The 22,471-nt window shown below is 44.9% G+C and overlaps 1 protein-coding gene across 2 annotated transcripts in view; it reads right to left on the minus strand.

The window, feature by feature from the left end:
* The window catches only part of RMDN3 (regulator of microtubule dynamics 3), a 319,677-nt gene that overhangs the window by 137,361 nt on the left and 159,845 nt on the right, over nucleotides 1–22,471 (minus strand). For both annotated transcript variants that reach the window (XM_044074186.1, XM_044074187.1), the window contains exon 4: nucleotides 2,344–2,641. In XM_044074186.1, the coding sequence (XP_043930121.1) occupies nucleotides 2,344–2,641 (298 nt within the window). The remainder of the gene's footprint in view (nucleotides 1–2,343; nucleotides 2,642–22,471) is intronic.

Here is a 22,471-nt window from a genome sequence, read left to right on the forward strand (position 1 = left end):
ATAGTCCCTACTGAAAGCTACATATTTCTCCCGACTTTTTAAGTCCCAAAAGTGGAATATAAATACATGCCAGTATAATCCTCATGCTTTGCTAGTAGCCACTTACTACTACAAAACTGTCATTATTATTTTTTTTTCCATCTTCTATCACTGCTGGAGCTCCTCTAGTAATAAATATAAGTACTCTTCTTTTCCTCTGTTCATGATAATCTAAAGAATATCCACTTATTTATTTTACATTTGTTTACCGTGAGTCTGACTGGGCATGTTACCCCTTTTCAGCGGAAGCTCGGAGAGAAAAGCTCCATTGTTAGTACAAATTTTGTTAGTAAAAAATTATAATACATTGCAGGAAGGACAGAAACACCAATTAAAACAGTTACAATATCAAAAACTGGAAAATGACTGGTCCAGTGAAAGACAAGACCAGTTACCTTAGCTACATTGCATCTAGAAGACAGTTCTTATAATAGTATAAAACAGTGAAATGTAGACAATGAGTGAACAATGCAAGTCCATTTACATTATGTACAATGTGATAGCATGTTGAAGAATTAAATGCACTGAAATCCTTTATCAAATTCACATTCTCAATTCTTTCCAAATATGTCTCCTGTAGTATTGCTATCTGCACTCTGCATTTCTTAATATATTTAAGTATTGTTTCTTTTATCTATACCTTTATTTCCACCCATTGTACATTGCAGCTTTTTAAATGTCTATTTCCAGCATTTGTGATACATGCAACCATTAATGTTTGGTAGGTTAAGCCTTTATACAGTTTTCTCATCATCAATACTGCAACCTATGTAGCACTCAGTGTGTGATCTGAACTGTAGCAGCTGCTTGCTACACTGTAGCAAACTAGCATGCAGTTTGCTAAAGTTTTTTTTTTTTTTTAAACTAAAACCTGAGTACTGTAACTCTCTGTGCAGGTAGGATATAAACTGTAGCAACTATTTACTACATTTGTAGCAAGCAGTTTGTTACAGTTTAAAAAATATATTTTTTTAATTAAAACAAGAGTACCATAGTGCTCGGTGCAGGCAGGGTACAAACTGTAGTAACTGTTTGCTACATTTGTAACAAACAGTTTGCTACAGTTTAAAAGAAGACATATTTCTTTTAATTAAATAAGTTTAAGGAGGGTTGGGACTAGGGCACAGAAACAGGACCCGAATGGCTTGGTAGGCAGTGGGGAGGGCATGTTGTCATGCACATGGCCACCTGTATGGTGTGCTAATAGAAGGAACAACCTTTTTTTTTTTTTTTTGCTGTTTAATGCTGGGGGGGGGGGGGCAAACATAGATCTAAGTGTAATGGATTGACTGGTACGAGTGATGTGCATTTGATAAGGGGCTGGGGTGGTTTATAATACCAGCCCAGGGTGCTGGCTGAACTAGCTACACTTCTGCTAATGGGGTTTGGGGAAGGAAAGGTTCATGTAGTCATAGTTACTTCTTGGTTTCCCCTGCCATTATATCTTGGCCTTTCTTACCCTTGACTTGCTTAAACTTTTCCTTGGCTGTGATACTAGGGCTTAGATTATGACAGCAATGTCCATCATATCTTGGCAAAAGCTGTTTCACTGAATCTGTAATCTGCCCCCTTTCCAACTTATTTCCAAAGTGCAGATCCTTATCCAGGAGGACAATAAGGAACAGCAACTTGATAGTCTCTTGCAGAGATTTTACAGCACCCTGGCTGGTAGTTATAGCTGTCATGTCGGATACTACATCCACAAAATCATAACCATACTTCGCTTGTTTAGCCACCTGACAAACAGACTGGGCAAGGCCCAATAATTTTGCCTTAAAATATCACCATTAGACACCCTCCCCTCCCTGAATCATCTCCTTCAACTGATCTAAGATAACAATTTGCAACTTCATCATGTGCATCTGACAATTAATGGCTCTGAAGGTCAGTGCCAGCTGTATGTACTTTCTTCCAAAAATAGGTGTACCACTCTGCTTTCCCTGTCACTTGAAAGAGTACTGGGAACAGGTACAAATTCTGACCCCTTCTCTGAATACACTGACATCACTGCTGAATCTGCCAAATGTATTTTGTAAAGGAACTTGTGGGACTCCTCACCCCTATAGAACCTACAAGGCTTCTTAGGGGCAGGAAAGTGGGTGTTTGTTCCTTATAGGCTACCATTAATGTTTCCTCTAGAGCTCCTAAGACTGGAAGGACTGTCACAGGTTTAGGGCCATCCACAAACATATATTTCTAGGCATCTGGTAGCCTATAAGGAAATACAAGGCACATGCTTTGTCAAGCAGCATAAAGCTCTACCTAAACACCCCCCCCCCCCCCGGCCCTCACTTTCACACTTACCAATGATCTTTTCTCTAGCAGCAAGTCATATCCCATTTTCTTTTCCTCAGTAGTACCAGCATGAAGCCCATCAGCTTTCTTTAGCAGCAAAGATAAGTCATCTTCCACAAAATCCATCAAATCGTGGGTCAGCAGGTCGGGTTCATCATCATCAGTCAGACTTGGGGAATGTCTACCGAGGGCTTTTACAGTGCCTGTGCTGACTTCGTCTTCATTCTCTCTTTCAGACTCCTGATCATTATCAGACTCTGCATTTGCTGGTGTCTCATAATCAGACTCGGGATTTGCCGTGGTGTACCTACGGCAGGTGATATAAAAATAGAAAGGCTGATATTATTTAAAATATCACTAATGTTATTCAGCAGGAAAAAAAATCTAATCTTCTAAGGAAAATACTATGCATTTTTGAAACTGCAGAATTTATTTTATTTCTACTTTGTTAACAGGCTGTTTAGCTAGACAGATCCAGTTTTCATTGAAAGCCTGGGAAGAAAAGCTCTAGCAAATTTTACAATGTTAATTTTACAAACAATAAAAATATTGTGTGTATGACGAGATACAAATATTTATAGGATACAAAGATGCAAATCTATTTACATAGTACACTACCAAATTGGATCTGTTACAGTCACATATTAACAGTGAATAAACAAGCCTGAAGGTTCAAATGTATGACTGAACAAAAACAAAACTTGCAACACGTTCAGTTAAATAAAGTATTCCATTTCTACTGTATATCAGCTTTCATCAGGGACTATTGCTTATAAGTAGGGAATGAAACTTGATATGCAGCACTGAGGATGTACCTGTGGGACCTAGAAGAGAAAATATAACAAGAAAGCAGATTTCCGAAGAAACTTATGAAAATATATGGTATGGAAGATGTGAATTCAGTTATAGGAACTCTGAGAGAATTTAAATACCATTCCCCAAACAACAATAACTGAACTAGACTAGACAGAAAAAGAAGTTATGTCTTACCATAAAGTTCCATCTGTGTTGTCAATCTTCACCAATCCTTGATAGTGGGTTTGGTTCCGAACCTCGGAACCAACTCGGCCATATCTTCCAGCTCACGCTCTCCAAACTCTTGAGCCAGGCACTACCCATAATGCTACTCACAGAGATTACCTCAGATTGAGTTTGCCAAATAACAGTATACACAAAAAAATAATATGGTTAACTATAGACAGTATAGAGAATGAGGCCATATATGAGCCCTTAATGAGGAAACTACCTTAGGGCTAATCCGATCTACTAAGAGTCTTAGGATGGGGGAAGGTGGGTGGGGATGTCAAGGATTGGTGAAGATCGACAACGCAGATGGAACGTTATGGTAAGACATAACTTCTTTATCTGATCTTGTCAATCTTCACCCAATCCTTGACAGTGAGACAGAATCCCCAGCTACTTTAGCCTTGGGAGGTCTCATGGAAGAATATTCCTACACACCATAGAGCCAAAGGCTGCTCGACCCCCCCCAAATCTGATCTAATTTGTAATGAGTGATAAAGGTATGATGTGAGGACCAAGTGGCTCCTGCACAGATGTCATCTAGAGAAGCTCTGGCATGAAAAACTGCTGATGTTGCCACAGCTCTTGTTGAATAAGCTTGAACTGACTTGGGAAGTTGAATTCATTTAGAGCGACAGATAAATGTGATGCAGTCTCTGAGCCATTTAGCTAAAGTAACCTTAGCAACTGGAGTGCCCATGCAGAGGGAAGAGCATACTACAAATAACTGATTCGATTTTCTAAAATCCTTAGTTCTGTGAAGATAAAAACACAGCTGTCTGTGCACATCTAGTAAATGAAGGGCATATTTCCCTTTGTTAGAAAAATAAGGGGAAAAGGCTGGTTAAGTGCAGTGACTGATTAATGTTGATTTCGGAGACTACTTTTGGTAAAAGGGATGGATTTGTTCTGAGTGCGACTCTATCTTTTTGAAAAAAAATAGTTAGGGTGATTTGCATGACAGGACCTGTAATTCAGAAACCCTTCTTGCAGAAGTAGTAGCTACCAAAATAACTTCTTCCAGGATAAATACTTCAAGTCACAAGATGCTGATGGTTCAAAAGGGGTCTTAGTAAAAGCTTAAAGGACAACAGTCAGATCCCAAGGTGAGCTGGTTCTTTAAATGGGGGTTTCAGTATCAGGAGTCCCTTTATAAAAGCTTTACAAGGCTTGTGAGACATTCGAGAAGAGTCATTCAAGCCTAAATGGAAATTTGAAATTGCTGCCATATTAATTTTTATGGTAGACGCAGAGCAACCAGATTGGAAAAGTAAGTTTGGAAAATCCAGAACTTCATGAACTGGGCTTGTATAAGAGTCCAGTCCTTTATTCAAGGCCCATTTAGAACATTTTTCCCATTTGCCTTGATACAGTTTTCTAGTAGAAGGCTTGTGATGAGCAATAATAATACATTGGACAGAGGAGGAAAGAAAAGGATGTCTGGCAATCATGGGAATTGGAGAAGCCACGTAGTGAGCTTGAGATGTTGGAGATTTGGATGAACCACACCCTCTGGATGAGCTAGCAGATCTGGAACTGGGTCCAAAATCCATGGTTTCTGTATTAAAATGAGGCCAAAGGAAGGGAACCAAACTTGTTGAGGCCAGAATGGGGCAATGAGGATTACTGAATTTTCCGTCCTTTTGGCTTTCTTTAGGAACTGTGACATGAGGGGAGTTGGGGGAAAAGGCATACAGCAGAACGGGAGGCCAGTCGTGGAGGAGACCATCTCTAGGTGACTCCCCCGGGGAGGGGGATTAGGGCAAAGTAACTTCTACACTTGTTGTTCAGGGGAGAGGCAAAAAGGAGGCAGCAAGGTTGGCCCCAATGGCAAAAATAAGAAGTTATGTACTCACCATAACGTTCCATCTGAGTAGGTATCTTCATTTGTCTGCAACCTTTGGGATACGGATCCGAGCCGGCAACTTCTACCACAGCATAGATCCAAGATCCTAGCTCCTCCCTTTACCCATAATCCCCTGCCTACCCTGACTGACCTCAGATCAAGTTTGCCCCATAGCACAGCTGATAAAAGTGTCCCAAAGGGAACAGATGCTAAGAACCTCAAGAATGATCATTTTGGTCAGGGGGAAGGAGGGGGGGATGGTTGCAGACAAATGAAGATACCTACTCAGATGGAACGTTATGGTGAGTACATAACTTCTTAATCTGAAGTAGGAACTTCATTTGTCAGCAACCTTTGGGACAGAGTCCCCAGCTACCTAAATCTTGGGTGGCCTTCATGGAAGGATATTCCAGAGCACCGCAGAGCCAAAGGACGCCCTACCTCGAGAGACAACATCTATTTTATAGTGGCTGATAAAGGTGTGAGATGAAGCCCAAGTGGCTGCGGAACAAATGTCATCCAAGGGAACCCTAGCTTGAAAGGCCGCCGATGTGGCAACGGCCCTAGTAGAATGAGCATGGACTCCTTGAGGTGCAGGCCTTCCCGAGCTCTGATATGCTAAGAGAATACAACTCGAGATCCATCGAGAGAGAAACTTTAGAAACTGGCTTTCCGAAATTACTTTTGGCAAAGGAGATAAACAACTGATCAGATTGCCTATGATCAGCAGTTCTATGAATATAAAAACGTAGTTGTCTGTGTACGTCTAAGGAATAAAGCTTGTACTCTTCTTTGTTTTGAAAGTTGGGGAAAAACACTGGGAGATTGATAGATTGATTAATGTTCGCTTCTGAAGATACCTTAGGTAGGAAGGACGGATTGATCCGGAGGTAAACCCTATCCGGGTGAAAGACCAAATATGGTGGTTTGACACAAAGAGCTTGCAATTCCGATACTCTTTTGGCTGAAGTTATGGCCACCAAAAAGGCTGTCTTCCAAGAGAGAAATTTGAGATTAACCGTGGCCGCTGGTTCGAAAGGGGGACCAGTCAAGGCCTGTAAGACTAGGGATAAATCCCATGGAGGTACCACCTCTTTGACTGGAGGCCTAAGGAGGAAGGTACCTTTGAGGAAGGTCTTACACAGTTTGGAAGTGATAAGAGGGCCAGACTCTTGCCCCACATGATAGTATGAGATTGCTGCAAGTTGTACCTTGACTGTGGAAAAACTAGCTCCATGGTGAAAGAGAGAGGTTAGAAAATCTAGAACCGACGCTATCGGGGCCGTAAAAGGGTCTAAACGACAGTGTTCCGCCCAGATGGAGAAGCGTTTCCACTTACTCCGATAAACCTTCCTGGTGGAAGGCTTGTGAGCTGCTACAAGAATGGCTTTGACAGGTGATGAGATCCCGGGAGTCCTTATGAGGAGTGGAACTGGAGCAACCAAGCCGTCAGCTTGAGGATGACCAGGTTCGGAGTCGGAAGATCGAGAGGGTGAGAAATGAGATCCGGGAGGGGAATCCAGAATCCATGGTGGATACACTAGGTGAGACCATAGATAAGGGAACCACGTCTGACGAGGCCAGAATGGGGCAATGAGGATCATCTTGCTCCCCAACTGACTGGCTTTCTGCAATAATTTCAACATCAGGGGAAGAGGAGGGTAAGCATAAAGCAGACCGGGAGGCCAAGCATGAACTAGAGAGTCTCTCGGGGACTCCCCCGGAGGGGGAATCAGAGCGAAGTAATCGTTGCATTTGGTATTTGAAGGAGAGGCAAAAAGATCGCAACAAGGTTGCCCCCATCGGGCAAATACTTGCTCTGCAACTCGAGGGTTGAGAGACCATTCATAAGGAGTCAGGATAGTACGACTGAGCCTGTCCGCTAGAATGTTGGACAGTCCCGGAATGTGCGTTGCTATGAGAAAGCGGTTGGTGGAAATCGCCCATTCCCACACTCTCATGGCCTCGCGGCAAAGGGGGTAAGACCTGGTTCCTCCCTGTTTGTTGATGTACCAGACGACTGACATGTTGTCTGTCTGTACTGCAATCGTCCCTACCGGGAGAGAGCTGTGAAGTGCCTGCAACGTCAAAAGCACCGCCCTCATCTCTAGGACGCTGATATGCAAAGAGGTCTCTACGTCGTTCCATGTGCCTTGGACTGTCCTGCCTGAAAAATGCCCCCCCCCCACCCCAGGCGAGAAGCGTCCGTGGTCACTGTGTCTACTGGCGGTGGTAGTGAGAAGGGACGTCCCGTGTGGAGATTGGGGGACTGGAGCCACCACACGAGCGACTTTCTGCAAACCTTGCTTAAGGAAATGGGATGAGACAGGGGGTTGCGAGACGGGGACCATTGTACCTGGAGGGTCCACTGCAGGACCCTCATGTTCAACCAGGCCAATGGCAGCAGAGGGATTGCAGCCGCCATAGATCCTAAAGCCCTCATGACCAATTCCACCAAAGAAGTTTGCAGTTGAAGGATGGCCTGCACGTGCAACATGAGGTTCCGAAGCCGATCTGGAGTCAAGAACGCAAGCATCTGTCTGGAATCCAGTCTCGCCCTTATAAAATCCAACACCTGTATAGGGATCAGAGAGGATTTGGTCATGCTGATGGTTAATCCTAATAGTGGAGCCAGACTGAGGAAATAATCCCTGCATGAACAAAGTAGATGCCTTGTTGGGGCCGTAAGGAGCCAGTCGTCCAGGTATGGAAAGACCTGAATTCCCTGGAGTCTCAGGTGGGCCACTATTATCGCCAGGACTTTGGTGAACACCCTGGGGGCTGAGGTGAGGCCGAAGGGGAGGGCCCTGAATTGAAAGTGACTGGCTCCCAGCCGGAAGCGGAGAAACCTCCTGGAACGCCTGTCCACTAGAATGTGATAGTACGCATCCTTGAGGTCTATGGAGCACATCCAGTCGTCCTCCCGCAATAAGGGGAGGACGGATTGCAACGTGACCATTCGGAACTTTTCTTTGGGTACCGCCAGGTTTAGGAGAGAGAGGTCGAGGATGGACCTCAAGTCCCCGTCTTTTGGCACCAGAAAGAACCTGGAGTAAAACCCTGATCCGATTTGATCTGGGGGGACGGGCTGGATGGCTCTTTTTTGCAGAAGCTGCTGAATTTCTGCAGCAGCCGCCTCCCTCTGACTGGGTGGTACGTCGGGGAGGCCTCTGATTCTGGGGGTTATGATAAAGGGAATTTGGTAACCTCTGGATATAATACGAAGCACCCAGCTATCCGTTGTTATGGACTCCCACATTGCTAGGTGCCTCGAAAAACGCCCCCCGACTGCCTCCAGAGTGGAGCAGCCGGGCAACCCCTCAGGGGTTCTGCGTGGGCCTCTCAGAGAACGGTTCTCTGGGCCCAAAATTACTGTGACCCCCTCTGCCTCTGGGGCAGCGTCCTCCCTGTCCTCCTCTGCCACGAGAGGACTGGTTGTCCTGAGCAGACTGGGACTGATGCGATTTTCGGAACCACATCTTCTTCTGACCCTTTTGGTTCTTGGAAAAGGACCTCTGGGGCGCAGAGAAGCGGACTCCGACAGCAGACAAAGTCTTCCAGTCTTTCTCGCTCTGGACAAGAGTGTCGCGAACGGTTTTGCCGAACAGTGCAGAACTATCAAAAGGGGCATTCGCGAATGACACCTTAAAGTGTTCCGAGAAGTCACAGTGACGGAGCCAGGCCTGTCTCCTCATGACAAGCCCGACTCCACCTGCTCTAGCGGCTCCCTCCGTAGCATGAGACAACAGCCGCATAGAGGTGTTAGAAATAGAGCGGAGGGTGGCCATTCGGGAGGAGTACAGATCCTCGTCTCCCTCCGACATGGACCCTGGGGGGGAAGCAGCGTATTCCTTAATTAGATCCCGCTGCATCCAAATAACATGTGCCATGTAGTTCAAGGCCCTCAGAGAAGGTCGCTGAACTGAAGGCCCGCTTCCCAAGACGGTCCATCGCGCGAGACTCCTTGCTCGGAGGATGAACCGTGGGGCTCTCCTGAGCCAACCCTTTCTTGATGACTGCAGCCACCAACATGGCATCCACAGGGGGACCTCTGCTCCAGTGTGATTTCACTGCAGGGGGGGCTCAAAATTTTGTCCGGGCACTTGGGGATTGGCTCTACGGTGTCCGGTTCCTTCCAAGCCCTAGTGGATAGGAGATCCACCAAGGGGTCGGGTGGAGGGGACACCTAAGAGGTAGATGGTCCTGCCTCAAGGAATACGGACTCATCAGAGGAAGCCTTGGGAGCAGACCACCCACCCCTGATTTTGAGCATTTCCATGATGTCTCCGAAGGAGACATCCTCGGGGGGTGACCTAGGGGAGCCTTCCCCTTCATCTAAGTCCGTATCTTCTGTAAGACTCTCAGGGGAGTCTATGTGCCTCCTTTTGCACTTTGCCTTGTGAGGAACTTCCTCGGGGGGGGGGGGGGCTGTCCAAAGAGTCCTCACGGGCTGTATCCTGTTCCACTGGAACTCCTAGAGGCGCTGAGGTAGGCTACCCCGAGGGCCGGATGAGGGGAGCCAGGACCAGATGAGAAGGAGTGCGGGAGGGAGCCGAAGCCAGGACCGGAGGCCTGGAAGCACTCGACAGTGCCCTCTCCACCGCAGCGAAAGCCGAGGGGGAGCCGCTCTCTGACGGATCCGAGACCCGACTCCCACTCGGATCCGAAGTGGGGATCGGACCCGGCGCCGAGAACGGCGGATCCGAGGGACCAGTGTGCTCCGACCAGGACGGAGCCGAAAGTACACCGAATCCTTCGGATCCGAAGCTCGGCCCACGGCTCCGAGAGGTCGGATCCGACAAACTCGAGGGAGCCATCGGAGCCGACGAGCCCTGCATGGTCGGCTCCGACCCAGCCCCGGATCCAACGTGGCTCGGCTCCGAGCGCTCCGAACCCGGAATGCGGGTCGGAGAAGGAGCAATAGGGGCGAAAAAAGGGGTCGAGCTCCCCCCCGGAGGGGGGGGGGGGAGGCAAGAGCACTCCCATCTGCATCTGGGCCTGGATGAATCTCCTCATCATCCGGTCCATGTCCGCATCTGACATGCTAAAGGTGGACCTCGAAGAGGCCACCGAGGCCGACCTGGAGTGTCGCCTCTATGACCTCGACGGGGACCAGGTCACCTCCTCCTCGGGTCCCGGGGAGAAACAAGGGGATCGGATCCAAGGAGGAGGAGACCAAGAAGACCTGGACGGAGAAGTCCTCTTGGCGGGCGGGGGCCGATGAAGAGTCCTCGGCCCGCCGCTTAAGGTGCTTCTCCCTCCGCTTCTCTTTCCTGGACTCCCTATCCTCCGGAGCCGAAGTGGGAGGTTGAGTCCCGGTCGGAGGAAGGGAGGCAGGAGTGATTGCTACCGGGGGGTAGCGGTCACCGAAGCACCGGAGGCCGAAGCAGAGTCTGGGGGTAAAAGGCCCGCCAGAACCAGCTTCGACCTTCGATCCTTAAGTGCCCTGGAGTTGAACGCCGTGCAAATCGCGCAACCCGAAGAGAGGTGCTCAACCCCAAGGCACCTAACGCACCAAGTGTGGCCATCAGCCGGTGAAAGCTTGTGACCACACTCGGTGCATTTAGAAAAAATGGCTTTAGGGGCCTCTGACATAACTAAAGTAAGCACACTCACTAGGCCCCTACACTCAAGACACACATATACGCTATGACCAGCGGGGAGGGAGGAAAAAAATTTAAATTAAGCTAAGTAAGCTAAAATTAAGAAGTTTTAGCGTTAAGGATAAGCCTAACACGCACACACAACCACTCAATCAGAAGAAGAAGAAAAAACTTTTTTTTCTTTCTCACAAAATCGCCAAGAGCTCTGGAATCTGGCTGTTGCTTGAAGAGCGGCAAACTAGATCTGAGGTCGGTCAGGGTAGGCAGGGGATTATGGGTAAAGGGAGGAGCTAGGAGCTCGGATCTATGCTGTGGTAGAAGTTGCCGGCTCGGATCCGAGATCGGATCCGTATCCCAAAGGTTGCTGACAAATGAAGTTCCTACTTCAGATATCTTGTTCACCACTACAGGACTGAAAGACCATTAATGAGGCATTAGGATAGTCCTGCTCAATTTGTCCGCTATCATGTTGGAACTTCTCAGAATGTGCATTGCTATCAGAAAGCAGCTGGAAGAAATCACCCATTGACAAACACTGAGTGCTTCCCGACAAAGTGGATACGATTTGGTTCCCCCTTGTTTGTTTATATACCAGACTACCGACATGTTGTCTGTCTGAATTGCTACTGTCCCAAGAGGAAGGGCATCTTGGAATGCTTGCAACGCTAACTGCACTGCCCTCTTTCCAGAACACTGATGTGCAAACTGGCCCCCAACTGGGATCATGTGCCTTGGTCTGTCTTTCCCAGATAATGCCTCCCCCCATCTGGGAAGCATCCGTGGTCACTATGGCTTGGGGCTGAGGAAGGATGAACGGCCGGCCCAAAAGAATCTGGTCAGAGTGAAGCCACCATTTGAGATCCTGTTTACAATGGCTAGTAATCAAGACTAGATGAGACATTGGTTGCTGTATCAGAGACCACTGGGTTGCTAGTAACCACTGCAGTATTCGCATATGAAATCTTGCTAGAGGGACCAGAGTGACTGAAGCAGCCACAGAGACTAAGGTTTGAAGGACAAGTTTCGCTGTAACCCTGTTGTTCTGGAGAATTTGTCTGACTTGTACTCTGATGCTTTGTAGTCTTCCTGGAGGGAAAGAAACAACCCCTGAGACGAGCACCAATGAAATCCAGTTGCTGAGAAGGCTGAAGGTTGGACTTTTCGAAATTTATTGACGTACAAATATTTATGGTGTAATCTGTTGCCCGTTCGAAAAATGCCTGGTGGTTGCGGTGAGGAGCCAGTCGTCGAGATACGGAAAGACTCAAAAAACTTGCAGTCTGAGGTGAGCTGCAGCCACTTTCATGCATTTGTTCAACACCCTGGGGCCTGTGGTGAGACCAAAGGGCAGTGCTCTGAAATGGAAATGACTAGCTCCTAGCCGGATGTGTAAAAAAACCCCTGGAGCTTTTTTTCCATTTTTATGTGGTAATAAGCATCTTGGAGATCTATCGGACACATCTAGTTGCCTTTTTCCAAAAAAGGAAGTATGGATTGTACCAAGACCATCCGGAATTTGGTTTGCTGAACTGCCTTGTTGAAGTGGCTGAGATTCAAAATGGGTCTCCAGTCCCCTGTTTTGTTGGGCACTAAAAACAGTATTGAGTAAACCCCGGATCCTCTTTGGTCTGGTGGGACTTTTTGGATGACTCTTTTTTTGAACAGTTTTTGAATTTCTAAGACTGCTACTTCCCTTTGATTGGGTGGAACATCTGGGAGTTTTTTCTAGGGTTTGGGACAAACAGATACTGGAATTTGGTAACCTCTGGATATTATTCCCTGCATCCATTTGTCTAAAATTATTAACTGCCAGGCAGGTAGGTAGGTGCAGGGATAATCGCCCCCCAACTGCCTCCAGAGGAGGGCAATCAGGCACCCATTCAAGGAAGTTCCAGAGAAGGAAGGATCTGTCAAAAGGGGCATTGATGAATGACACTTTGAATGGCTCGCAAAGTCACTCAAGTGCATCCAAGAGTGCCTTCTGATGCCTATGCCTGAACCCTCTGCCCTGGTCGCCCTTCAGCTGCATGAGCAATGAGCCTCATGGACGGGTTGGAGATAGCATCTAGGGTTGCAAGCTGCAAGGAAACTTGTCACAGTCCTCTTCAGCCACTGCTTCTGAGAGAGTATTTGAAAGTTCTTTAATCAAATCTCTCTGTAGTCTGGTAAAGTGTGCCATATAAAATTCAAGGACCTTAGAATGAAGGTCGTTGAACCATAAACACACTTTCCAAATCTATCCAACATCCCAGACTCCTTGTTAGAAGGATGGATAGTCAGACTCTCTTCAGTGAGTTCCTTTTTGGTGGCAGCCACTATCACCATGGCATCGACAGGAATCCCTTTAGACCAATGTGGTTCATCTTTAGGTGCTGATAATATCTGGTCAGGTCTCTTGGGGATTGGCTCTATAGAGACGGGCATCTTCCATGCCCACTGAGCAATCAGTTTAATGAGATTGTCAGCGGGCAAAGAGATCCAAGAAGTGCAGGGTTGGGCACAAAAAGCCTCCAGGTATACAGATTCCTACAAGGAAGGTTGAATGGAAGACCAGTCACCCCTCTGTTTCAGGATTTCCAGGATGTCCCCAAAGGAATCATCATCAGGGGGTGACCTTTCCCCTTCATCAAAATAAATATCTCCTGTGAAGGACTCTTCCCGGGAGTCCAGGTGCTTCCTATTGCACTTCTTTGCAGGGATTTCCTTGTGGGGGGATGATCTGGGAAAGTATCCGAAGAGGAAACCACTAACATGGGAGTCACCTGGTCACTTAAGACTTTTGTTCCATCTGTCCCGGGGGTGAGACTGATGGGTCTATATTAGAAGATCGACATTTAAAAATGTCGAGTCACCTTTATTCGACATGAAAATGTCGAACTCCAAGTTTGTCGAATGGCCAAATCAAGGATTTCTTTCCCTTGGAAAGAAATCAGTTAGCCATTCTGTCACACCTGCCCTTACCCAGACTGTAGTGTGGTCTCGGAGTTAGAATATTTAGCTGGGGGGGCGGGGCAAAGCCCCTCATTTAAATAAGTTTGTTTTTGTGGTGGTGGTGTGTGTTGACTTTCAGATTTCTTTCCCTTGGAAAGAAATTGGTGATTTGGCCAGTCGACAAACTAGTTCGACATTTTCGTGTCGAGTAAAGGTGACTTGACATTTTCAAATGTCGATCATATGATACAGACCCAGACTGATGATAGCTCAGGTCTAGAGGAGGTAGAAATCTGTCCCAACAGGGATGTCAAATACTGGGAGTCCCAATGGACAATGCTTTCTCCATTATCCTAAAAGCTGGTGCCTCGTAGAGGGATGGGAGCCCGGAACCAAAACAGATGCGTTCAGAACTGGTGTCCCGCAATGAGGAGGCAGCCCCTAGAACAAAAGCCTGGGTTGATCTCACAAAGGTTGAGGTGACGATAGACATGGACGGTTCCGAATGAAAGGAAATTGATCCAAGCCCCTCGGACCTGACCACAGAATCAAGACCCCATGAGACCTCTAGTGCCGAGGGCTCAGAGGAACTCAAGAAAGCTCTCGGAACTGTAGATAAGGAAGCTACTAGTACTGAAGCAATCGATGCCGGAGGAGTCAGAACAGAAGGCTCCAACATCTCAACTAGAGTTGGAGGAGGATGTAGGAGTGTTATAGCTAGGCTTGTTGCAAGGCAAGCGTGGATAGGAACTGAGGGTAACCCCCTAGCCGTAAAGAGCTAGTCCACCAGTCTCAATATGTTGGCCTCAGACAGGCTCTTAGTAGATCGGACGGAGGATACAGAGGGAGATCTCAGAGGTCTCGCTTCCAAGAAAGGGCTAGGTGGCATATCCTTGAATGGGTCAATGGATGGTGAATATTGTGTTCATGGGAAATGGGGTAGCTTTGATACCAAGGAATCAGTTAGTGCCGAAGCAGAAGTTGTTTTCGGTTCAGAGGAACGTCTGGTTTTCGATGCTGGTAATTCCCTCGGTTTTGAGGAGCTCTTCGGTACAGCGGATGATTTGGTAATTTGTCGGTTCCGAAGATCTTGGAACTGATTAAGCCCTTTTCCTCGAAGCAGAGGAAGATGTGGAGGAAGTGTTAATCTCAGGTCTAGGCTCAGATAAGGCCTCTTCAAAGGTAGATTTAGGGAGTCCTTTCAGAATCAACTTATTTTTTCTTTCAGTCAGTGTTCGAGTGGAGAACCCGTGACATATTGAACAGTCCTCTTCTTTGCAAGTGTATTTTTCCCAGACAGTATACACACAGACAGTAGTTATCAGAATTTAGCAACTTGCCTTCATATTTCTGACACCTTTTACACCTGAGATGCCTTTACTAGACTTAGCAGGTGAAGTCTGCTTTTAATCTGACATTTTAAATCAAGTGACAAAAAAGTCACTAACGTTGCGGGACGCAACATAAGAGAGTTGAGGTTTTTTTTGTTTTTTTTTTTTTAAATAGAAGGAAAGTAAGAGATTACAGAAGAATACCAGCAATGGTAATTAGAACAGCTGAAGGTAATGGAAAGAAGTACCAGCAATGGTACGCAAGTTCTACCAATGGTAGGAAGAAAGGGGACAAAAGAAGTTAAAAAATAAGCTAAGAGGAACGAGTAGATAGTGTGAAGGAAATAGAAGAATTGTATTAAAGGACAACCGCACCCACAGACTCAAAAAACATGTTTATTTCATCATGGTTTGGTGTTTCCAACATTTTAACACCACTCTGGGACTATTTACAGCTTTTTAGATATTTTTATACGCAGTTTCTGACTCTGACCACATGGGGTCTGGCATCTTGAAATAATTCTGACTGTTTAGTCTGCCTCTGAGTATCCCAGAATGCATTGTTTTGTCTCCAAACATTTGTATCAGATCTGCCACGTTTTCCCTAAAGCTCCTGTCAGTGCACTGATTTTACAGGCATTCACTGCTGTGTTATAGTCACCTACTTTTGGTTTAAGTTTTATCCTTTTTCAATGACTACTTCAAACACAAGCAGTGCAAATGCTACAGAACAGAACTGAAAAGTGCATTTTATTGCTCTTTCTTCTTAGAAATGCTAACTTGATTTCTTTTGTGAAGGCTGAAATCTATTTCTTCAAGGTATCTCACCTCCCCCTTCACACCTACCTTCCCTAGCTGTCAAAGAGCTAAGGGTAATTTGACCCATTATCTGCATGTGATTAACAGCTCACAGCAGGTGACCAGACTAATGTACTGTTTTCTTGTCAGCCTTTCCTTCCTTACAGTGGGAAACTTTTTTTGTTGCACTCCTCCTGTCAAATTTAGAACCAAGCTCCATAGTACTGGGAATAATCACCGTTTTGCAAAGCATCAAACTCCCACTTATTTTTCCTTCCTGTTTGGTTAAATAGCTAACAAATGATGCACTATAAACACAAAATATTTCACAGACTTGCATGACATCACCCACATGCTTTTTTTTAAGTGGTAATTTAAGAAAATGACGGTATTGTGTACTTCTTGTAATCTGATGTATTGTCAACTAATTGTGACAGACATCTGCTTCTTATGTAAAAACATGCAATTAATGTCTACGCATGGTCAATGCAAATTTATGCTCTTAGCTTTTGCAGCTGTAACTGTGCTTCTGCCTGTACTTTGTCACATATCGGTAGGGCTCTTCAGAAAAGTGATATTATAGTTTGACATTTTTGCTAGGTTAAGAGTGGGCTGGGCAAGGCAGCTCTGACATCATAATGTAGGAGGTCCACTGGCACGTCTATACAACATGCAAATCAGGCTGGGATTATATCACTTTGGGGGAGGAAACGTCCTGGTAGCTAGAGCAAGAGCTCTGGCAGATGTGACATCATTTCAAAGCCAGCTAGAGGTTTTTCAACTTGGCTTTCAAAGTGAAAGTAAAACAGTACGGAAAGGTAGGAAGCCTAACAGGGAAAACAGCTGAATGGATTAGTTTTTAAAGCTAAATGGATGATTTTTCGAGGCTGTATCAACTAACAGGGACTAAAAGAGACAGCAGGTTGAGCAATGTACTTTAATATCCCATTGTTGTCCTTTAAGAAATAAAAGTAGTTCAGAAAAAATTAACAATCATTCACTGAAAAAGCCAAGGCTCGAGAGAAAGAAACCGATGCGTCTGGTCGGCGAAGCGGCAAACGAGATTTGAAGTATTCTCTGTGAGGATCATTATGGGTACTGCCTGGCTCGAGAGTTTGAAAGTGCGAGCTGGAAGATATGGCCAAGTCGGTTCCGAGGTTCGGAACTGAACCCACTGTCAAAGATTGGGTGAAGATTGACAACATCAGATATAATATTTCACAGGAATATGTGCATTTAATTGAAAGCTTAAACACACATCCAGTAACTATTTCAGATCATGCACTAATAACAGCTACAGAGTTGAGGCTCATATACATAACATAAGCAGATGACTAGAATTCAAAGTAGAAAGGGTTGATGATGAAGCACAGGGGAAAAATCAAGAAATAAGGAGAGGGTGGGATTTTGGATGCAGATTTTAAGGACAGCAGCAGCCATGCACAATATTATACTTATAAAGCATCAGAAAGTATTCTAAGAACAAAGCCAACATGAGAATGGAGAAAGGAGATTATGCTGACAGGGATGACTGCAATTACGGTACAGAAAACAGGCAAGGGGGCAGAATTTACTGGAAAAAACTGGCAAAGGAACCAAGGTAGTTGGTGCAAATAACTAGAGAGGGAAAGGTAACAGAATGGGAAGAGCCCAAGAAGACATTTGGATTGCAGGATAGAGACTGCCTTCCCTATCAGGAACTGATATCAGAATACAGGCAAATAAAAAAGGATAGGGGAATCCTAAGTGAAAGACCTGCTCTGGCAGAGTTTTTAGTTAAACCTAGAACAGAAGCTGCTGTTAAAAAGGGTTCATTAGTATGGCGTATAAAATATTGCACAATAACTAAAGGAATCAAGCAGAGGAGGTTAGAAAAGATTGTGAAGAGATAGTGGATAAACAATTCACAAGGAAACAATGGGAGGACATATGTATGGCTTCCAAATATCCAAGAAAGTCTAGAAGATTTAGGATTTTTGCTTGTAACTGTTTGCATAGATATATTTACACCCCAAGCAGACTCCAAAGAATTTTTCCTCAGCTAGATGGCAAATGTTGGAGTGATGGGAAAGACATGGGTAACTGGGAACATATGTTCTGGGAGTGTAATGATGTGGTAGAGTACTCTGTCAGAAACACTGGGTGAGCAAACGGGTGCAATTAAGGAAATGATTCTTTTGAGCTGAGACACAGGATATGAATTGCTCAGACACAGGGCCTAATTCCAAAAGACTTTCTCTCAATGTAAGTGGTCACTTACACTGACAACAGGTCTTTTGGAATCTGGTCCCCAGTGTAAGCCTGTTTATAGACGGGCCTTACACTGAGAGCAAGTCTTTTGGAATCACTGCAGACTTACAGTGAGAGCAGCTCTTTTGCAATCTGGCCCAAAATAAGGCACCAAGGTTAATTCTGGTAGCTGCCAAAAAGCAACTACTAGGAAATGAAAATCAAAGTTTAAACCAACTGTATTTGAAATACTGAATATTATAATTCAGATAAAAGACCTTGAAGCAGGATCTTTAGAAAAGGGTAGGAGCGAATAACAAAGAAAAAAAAGGAAACTGGGAGCGATACAAGCAGAATAATGTTTTGGAAAAGGAGTGAGGTTTAACTGGAAGGCAGGAAATTATCAATTTAAGGGCCGCGGTGGTGGAGCAGTTACAGCAAGAGGTTCCCCTGTTCGACTCTCTGCTGGAACGCCATCTGTGTGGAGTCTGCATGTCCTCACTGCAGTCAAGTGATGTTAAAGACATGCAGGTAGGTACGAGTGTGAATGGGTGTGCCTTCCTTGAAGGTTGGACATCGGGCTGGCAACTCGGCACCGTAAAAATCCACTGCCAATCATTAGCGGACTGGAGTTCTGCTGCGGCGACCCTAACCGGGAAAAGCCAAAAGACATTACTTTTTTAGGAAATGATCAATTTATGTAATGGTGGATTGATAATTCTAAAAATGAATATATGTGAGGTATAATGTTTGTAACAATGAACATGTTAACATTGTTTGTTTTTTTATAAAGTCAGATGGGGGCTGATGTATACCTTGCAAACATTTCTTATCATAAACAATATCGCCATCTAACAAAAACAGGCAAAACTGACAATCTGGGAGGGTGGAAGGTAAATGGTCAGGGAAGGACAATATAGTTCAGAAGAGTCAGGGCAGGGAGGGCAGTCTGGTGGGATACAGTGAAAAGGTTGCAACCAAGGGGGGGTACAACCTTTTTCTGCCACTAAAGTGCATGGTAGCTGTTTATTTAGTCAATGTTGGTGGTCTGCATGAAAAAAGTAAGGCCTACAAGGTGTATCAGTTTCAATGTTTTGGTAGTGGCATCTCTGGTAGTAGTTCTTTAACTGATGAAAAGCCGTTATAGTTTTATGTATTAAAAAATAAAAAAGGGAAGAATAGAATATGACAGCAGGGGGCAAATAAGTTACGTAAGAAAAAAAAAAAAAAGAGGAACAAAGGATTGCATTGAGGTTGGGGAAAATCTTAGGTACAATGTGGAGATGAGGGATGGCAAGGTAGCTGCAGAGTGGGCAAGTTGGCTATGAGAAGGGTAGCAATATTAGAGTAAGTGATCAGTGAGATGACAAGTAAAATACAACAAAAAAAGAAGAAGAAATTAAAAGAAAGAAGAAAACAGAATAAAACGAGGAGAGGTGAAGCTGGTGATTCTGCAAGGTCTGCAGCTATGGCTAGCATGCGACAAATGTTAGGACTAGAAAGCATTCGTACATTGCTTCCCCTGTACTTCCCAAAAAAGGCACTTACTTGGGAAAGATGATTGGTTACAAATTAAAAAAATAATAAAATAAGGGGAAAAGAGAAAGAAGGGAGAGAGTGGGTTTTTGAAAAGAACGCTTAAAATAAATAAATTTCCAGCACTACTTAGCTAATTCCTTTAAAAATAAAATAGAAAAGAAGGAAATAAAAGTCAAGTACAGCCGTGGTAGCAGTGGGCAGCAGCTAGTTCCGTCATACAGCTGCTGCATTAATACATACAGAAAAATAGAGGAGGAAATGACATCACTGAAGAGTTAAATATTTTTGGCTGGAAACTGAATGTAACAGCTGCTATGTTTGACAGAGCAGTCTGGTATAACACTGTTAATGAAAAGTACATTTTTGATCCCTGATAGGATATCACTTTACATTAAAAGAACAGTCTGGTATGCAAAAATAAAAAAAAATATGTGGTGTTTTACAGTGGGGAGATTTCATCTGGCACCCATCTACCAGCAATTTATCAGTTAAAATACTAATGGAATACAAGCAAGAATCAAAATATTATACCCTGTTCATAACTGCGAAGGGATGTAACAATGCATAATATTTTCTTTGAATGTAAGACAACTACTGGGTTTTGAAAGATAAGCATAGTGATAGTTTATGTTACAGTATATTTATTTTGGTTCCATTTCTCATATGTTTCTTATGATTTAGAGGATGCTGTTGACAAACTCTTTGTTGAGCAGAGCCTGGTCTAGTTGGAGAGTATATGTGTAGTTAGCTATTTTTGTGCTTTGTGCCATCCCACAATCTGGCACCCCCTCAATTTTAAGTGGAGGGCAAACAAAAAACAAAACTCTTCTCTCCTTTTAAATAAACTACATTGGTAGCAAGCATACATTGCAATTTATGCTACACACAGAGAGCTAAAACATTTCAGTTTTGAAAGCAAATGCAATACTGGCATACAATACTGTTACAGCACTGAAGACCAATTGAGATGTGATGATAACCCTACCACACAGCACTCAAGTTCCACCAGAGTTATGCCTCTAGTAGGGATATTCTTTATAACAAAAATGAAATAATACTCAGACGTTAGAAAAAAAAGAAGTTATGTACTCACCATAACGTTCCATCTGAGTAGATACTTCATTTGTCTGCAACCTGTGGGTGTCGGATCAGACCTCGGATCCGATCCGGCAGCTTTCCAAGCTCCAAGATCCAAGCTCCTAGCTCCTCCCCCCTACCCATAATCCCCTACTACCAACCACATTACCTCAGATCATTTTTTTTGCCTCACCAACTCGAGACAGAAACCAACTCTGAATGATCAGAAAAATTCCCGAGGTTCGGGGTATGGCAGGGGGGTCGGTTGCAGACAAATGAAGTATCTACTCAGATGGAACGTTATGGTGAGTACATAACTTCTTTATCTGAAGTAGTTACTTCATTTGATCTGCAACCTGTGGGACAGAGTCCCCAGCTAACCTACAAGAACCTGGGTGGTCCTTACGGAAGGATATTCCGAAGCACCGCGGAGCCAAAAGAAGCCCTACTCCTGGAAATCATATCCAGTTTGTAATAAGAAATGAACGTATGAGATGAGGACCAGGTAGCTGCTGAACAAATATCGTCTACTGGAACCCTAGATCAAAAAGCTGTTGAGGTAGCTACAGATCTTGTGGAATGAGCACGGACGCCAACCGGAGCTGGCTTCCCAGATGAAGTGTAACCCAGCATAATGCACTGACAGATCCAATTTGCTACAGTCACTTTAGCAATTGCCTTGCCCATGGCTGACTTTGCATAAGAAACAAACAACTGGTCCGACTTGCGAAACTCTCTAGTCCTGTGCAAGTAAAAACGCAGTTGTCTGTGAACATCCAATTTGTGCAACGTGTATTCGCCTTTGTTGTGAAAATTTGGAAAAATACAGGAAGATTTATTGATTGATTAATATTTGATTCTGTAGCCACCTTAGGCAAGAAAGACGGATTAGTCCTGAGGGACACTATCTTTGTGAAAGATAAGGTACGGAGGTTTGATACACAGAGCTTGTAATTCTGAAACCCTCTTGGCTGAAGTAATAGCCACCAAGAAAGCCGTTTTCCAAGATAAGAACTTCAACGGAACCGAGGCCGCAGGCTCGAAAGGTGGTCTCGTTAAGGCTTGTAAGACCAGAGTGAGATCCCACGGGGGAACCACAGTCTTGACAGGTGGTTTCAAAAGAAAAACGCCTCTTAAGAAGGTTTTGCACAACTTTGTAGATGCTAAGGAGCCTATGCCGTCCCCCAAGTGAAAATGGGAGATGGCCGCCAACTGCACCTTGACTGTGGAGGCACTTGCTCCCTGCCTAAAAAGCAGGGAAAGGAAGTCCAGAATAGTCGGAATACGGACAGTAAATGGGTCCAATTCTTTGTCTTTGGCCCAGATGGAAAAACGTTTCCAGTTACTGTTGTAAAGTTTTCTGGTAGATGGTTTATGAGCCGCCACCAGAATGGCCTTAACGGGGGATGAGATACCGGGAGTCCTAGCCATTAATGGAACTGGATCAACCAAGCAGCAAGTTTGAGATTGACCAGGTTTGGGGTATGGCATCTCGCTGGGTGCGAGATTAGGTCTGGACTGGGATCCAGAATCCATGGGGGAGCCACACTGTGAGACCGCAGAAAGGGGAACCAGATCTGTCGAGGCCAGAATGGGGCTATGAGGATAACTCTGCTCCCCAACCGACAGGCTTTCTGGATGAATTTCATCATAAGTGGGAGGGGGGGATAAGCATAAAGGAGTCCGGGAGGCCAAGCATGGACTAGAGTGTCTCTGGGGGTCTCCCCTCTGGGGGGAACTATCGCGAAGTACTCGCTGCA

This window comes from Protopterus annectens, chromosome 6.part0 (genome assembly GCF_019279795.1).
Source record: "Protopterus annectens isolate FY-2018-M chromosome 6.part0, PAN1.0, whole genome shotgun sequence".
Taxonomy (NCBI): Eukaryota; Metazoa; Chordata; order Ceratodontiformes; family Protopteridae; genus Protopterus; species Protopterus annectens.